Here is a 4,058-nt window from a genome sequence, read left to right as displayed (position 1 = left end):
TAAGCCCGCCCCGCCACGCGGGGTGCCTCAGCGCCTAGGGCTGTCCCTGGGGGGGTCACCAGGAGGCTGGGTGTGGAGGCGGCACCGCAGCTGCCACAGACATCTCAGGCCTGACGAACAGTGCAAGCCACACCATCGTGCAGCCGTCCCCATGCTCGCCCTGACGGCAATTGGCACCCATGCGCTCCACGACAGCGCCCAGGCCCCGGGTCCGGCCCCCTGCCCTGGCACTGCCCCCAGCGGGCCCTGAGTCCCTGGTCCACTTCTCCTTCAGCGACGAGGACACCTATTGGCACCCTCCAGGCAGATCTGTCAGGTGGGTGGCCTGTGGCCAGTCCCCTCCTTTGCCATCTGAGGGCTCTGGCTACATTGGGGGTGGGGGTGGGGGAGGGACACTATACTGCTTTGGGAGGAGTCCTCAAAGAGGCTTCCAGGGTCTGCCTGGAACCCTACCCACTTCTCTGGCCCTAACTTTCTGGGTGCTGTGGAGGACTTCCTGCAGGTGGTGACCCCAAAGTAGATGCTGGGTCCAGTCTCTTTATTGCCTATCCCAGACAGATTCCCTTACCCTCCCTTACCCCTTTTTTTTTTTTTTTGCCCCTAAACCTGGGCCTCTGACACTCACCCTGGCAGCAAATACGGGTGTCCAGCGTCACCTGGGCTCCCTTCCCAAGCCACCGGCTTGGGGCCAGGTCCTTCTGGCCCAGCTCTGCTCAGTGCCTCAGGCTTATCGTAGCTGGAGTTGCCAGGCTGAAAAGCAAGCTGGGGTGAGGGTGGGGAGGGGACTTTCCTGCTAGAATCCTGGAGGGTATTTAGAATCATCTGAACAATGTTGGGGCAGAGAAGTTGTCTTCAGGTTGTCAGAAATCTCAGGGTTGTTCAGACTTGTCCTTGCTCCCCTGCACGAGCCCCTTTATATATCTGGACACACATGCTCTTTAACATGGACACACGTGCTCCACACAGACTACTACACATAGAATAATCAGGGTCTGTTAGTATTTACTGTGTTCGGTGTGAATTTTGTGGGGCCACAAAGAGAACCCCGCCATGGACTTGGTGACATACAGACCACAGAAACCCTGGTCCATCCCCACAAACACTTGTATACACTGCACTAACCCACAGAAACACCGTAACACACACCCAGGTCTGATTCCCACCTCCACATCATTATAGGAGAACAACTCATTTCCATTCGAGAGTCAAGTATAGTCATAGCACATTTGCAACACAGGTACACAGAGTCACAAGGTCACACAGACACTCATATTTACACAGGCCCAACCCCCTCCCAACACACACACAGATGCAGAAATCCACACAGAAAGCTACATGCCCACAGGTGTCTCCAGGGCTCAGAGACCCCCTGACTCACACATCCATGGACCCTTCTCATGTAGCCAGTCCCACAAACAATCGTGTCACCTGGCACCACGCGCCTGCCTGCCAGACACACACCAGTGCCCGCCCTCAACCTCTGTGTGACCTTCACAAAGCAAATGCCAGGCCTTTCCATAAAGGCTGCTGGCACCTCCTACGAGGGCATCAGGTGGAGTGGGGCGGGAACTCAGAGAGAGGCCAGGCTTGCCAGCGGGGAGACCGACATCCAGTCACTTGGAGTGCTGCTTTGTATCCTGACTGCTCAAGTTCAAATCGTTTTTCTACCACTAGCCAGTTCTTCATTCTGTCTGTGTCTTAGTTTCTTCTTTTCTGGAAAATGAAGCATTTGTGTGTATTAGGACAAGTACAGTAGCCAGCTCGGGGCATTCAACAGCAGGTGACAACTTCACAGCGACTAGGAGGTCCTCCTTTCCTGCCACTCTCCTCCCCTGCCCCCAGCCCTCAACTTTGTTTGTTTCCCATCAGCCTCTGAAGCAGAGCTCCCTTGGGACTGGATCTGCGCCTGGGCTATATAGTCCTCCAGAGGCCCAATTTGATGCTGGGAAGCCCAGGTAGACAAGGTTGTGGTAGAAGCACGGAGCAGCTTCCCCTGACTATGTGGTCAGCCTGTCCTGGGGTGACATCATGGGCAAGCCATTTTACCTCTGATCTAGTGTCCAGTGTGTAGGTTGCCTTTGATTTCTGATTGGTAGCTTTGGGTCTCATTGGGACATAACTGGAACAGTCTCCAGCCTGATTCTTCTTGGCAAGCCAGAAGAGATGACTCCCCACGGCCTAAGGGGTAGCTGAGACCCCCACTCCCAGGCCCTAATTCCCTCCCCTCTGCCCTACTTCAGCCCATGGGACTGTTTGGAAGCACAAACATCAGGACCCCAGGGGCCCCTCTTCCCATCCAGGCCTTTGGGCTTCTGCTTACGTGAGCTGAGTCTCCTGGGGCTGCAGTATCTGCCGGCCTGTGCTAGAAGGTGCCCTCTGGGACCTGAGTTTCACTGCTCTGAAGTGTGCTTCAGTTCCTGGGGCAGGGTAGGATCCTTAGTGTATAGGCATGTTCCTTAGCAGAGCACCACTAAGGAGGCTAGGCATTAGGACACAGAACATGGTTCTTAGACAGTGAGGCCACCAGTCTCTCAATACCCCTTTGAGCCTCAGTCTCCTTAGTGAACATGGATGTTAACAGAACCCAACTCAGAGAGTTGGTGGGAGACGCAAATGGGTTCATGTGTATAAAGCATTTTGATAGTTCCAGGCACACAGCAAGTACTCAACAGTGTCCTGCAGTTAATACTGTATACTTAAAAGAATCTAGCATGGCACCCAGCACCCAGTACCCATAAGTGGGCATGATCAGTACTTAGGATCTATGGGTATTCCTTCTTAAGAGGTTTTTTAACTTTAACAGTTAGCATATAGTAAAATTTACTCTTTTTAGTGTCTAGTGTGAGTTTTGTTCATTGTGGCAAAAAATGTACAAATAAAAATTCCTTTTTTAACCAAGTTTAAGAGTACAATTCAGTGAGATTAAATAAACTCACTGCCATGCAGCCATCACTCCCACCTACTTCCCCATACTGAAACGCAGTAGTCATTAAACACTAGCTCCGTGTCTCCCTACCCCTGGGCACCTAGCAAGTAACCGCTATTTCACTTTCTCCATGAATTTAACTCCTCTAGGCATCTTGCATAAGTGGAATTGTACAATATTTGTCTTTTAGGGTCTGGCTTATTTCATGTAACATGGTGTTTACAAGATTCATTCAAGTTGTAGCATGTACTGGAATTCCATCCCTTTTTAAGGCTAAATAATAACATTCCAGGGCACAGATATACCACATGTTCTCCATTTGTTCACCTAGTGGACACTTTTGTTTCCAATAATATAGTGGAAGTGCTGCTATGAACATTGGGATGCAAGTATCTGTTTTAGTCCCTGCTTTCAATTCTTTACAGTATGTACACCTAGAAGTGGAATTGCTGAGTCATATAGTAATTCCATATTTAAGTCTTTTTGTTTTTTTTTTAGAAAAAGATTTATTTTTATTTATGCATACAAGAACTGGGGTACAGGCCAGAGGTGTGGGAGTGAGAGGATTCATCAGAGACAGAGTGAGGAGCAGACCAGGCAGATGTACTGAAGTACACTGCTGAGAGGAGCAGCGGGCGGGTCAGGAGAGGTCTGCTGCGCCATGTGGGCCACCTCCCTGGCAGAGGATCGAGCTCATGCTGCAGCGGCTGCGCATAGCTTCATAGTGCTGTGCTCTAACCCATTGTGCCACCAGGATGGGCCCAATTCCATATTTAAGTTCTAATGGTGCTGCCAAATTGCACCATTTTTTGTACCATTTTATACGCATACCAGCAATGCACAGATTCCAGTTTTTCCACATCTTCACCAACATTTTGTTATGTTCCTTCTTCTTGTTGTTGTTTTGTTTTTTTTTTTAAGCTAACCTTCTTAATGAGTTTTCAGTAGTATCTCATTGTGGCTTTGATTTGCATTTCCCTGATGACTAATGGTGTTGATCATCTTCTTGTGTGCTTATTGAATATCTGTGTATCTTCTTCTGGGCATTGTCTCGGAGAATTTCCTCACTTTTTACTTGGGTTGTTTGGAGATTTTTATTGTTGCTGAGTTTTAGGTACTCTTTATATCTATC

At 49.6% G+C, this 4,058-nt stretch overlaps 1 protein-coding gene across 2 annotated transcripts in view; it reads left to right on the top strand.

Moving 5' to 3' along the window:
* The window catches only part of PDE4A (phosphodiesterase 4A, cAMP-specific), a 34,895-nt gene that overhangs the window by 8,754 nt on the left and 22,083 nt on the right, over window positions 1-4,058 (top strand). Inside the window, exon 1 of one of the 2 annotated variants that reach the window (XM_012729773.1) lies at window positions 97-316. The exons of the other annotated variant lie outside the window; for it this stretch is intronic. Within the exon in view, the coding sequence (XP_012585227.1) occupies window positions 180-316 (137 nt within the window). The 5' untranslated portion in view covers window positions 97-179. Of the gene's footprint in view, window positions 1-96; window positions 317-4,058 lie in introns of those variants that run through there. 2 annotated transcript variants of the gene reach the window in all.

Source organism: Condylura cristata, unplaced genomic scaffold (assembly GCF_000260355.1).
Source record: "Condylura cristata isolate star-nosed mole 26May11 unplaced genomic scaffold, ConCri1.0 scaffold00025, whole genome shotgun sequence".
Lineage (NCBI taxonomy): Eukaryota > Metazoa > Chordata > Mammalia > Eulipotyphla > Talpidae > Condylura > Condylura cristata.
The sequence above is the reverse complement of the archived record's forward strand: the minus strand, read 5'-3'. Positions and strand labels throughout refer to the sequence as shown.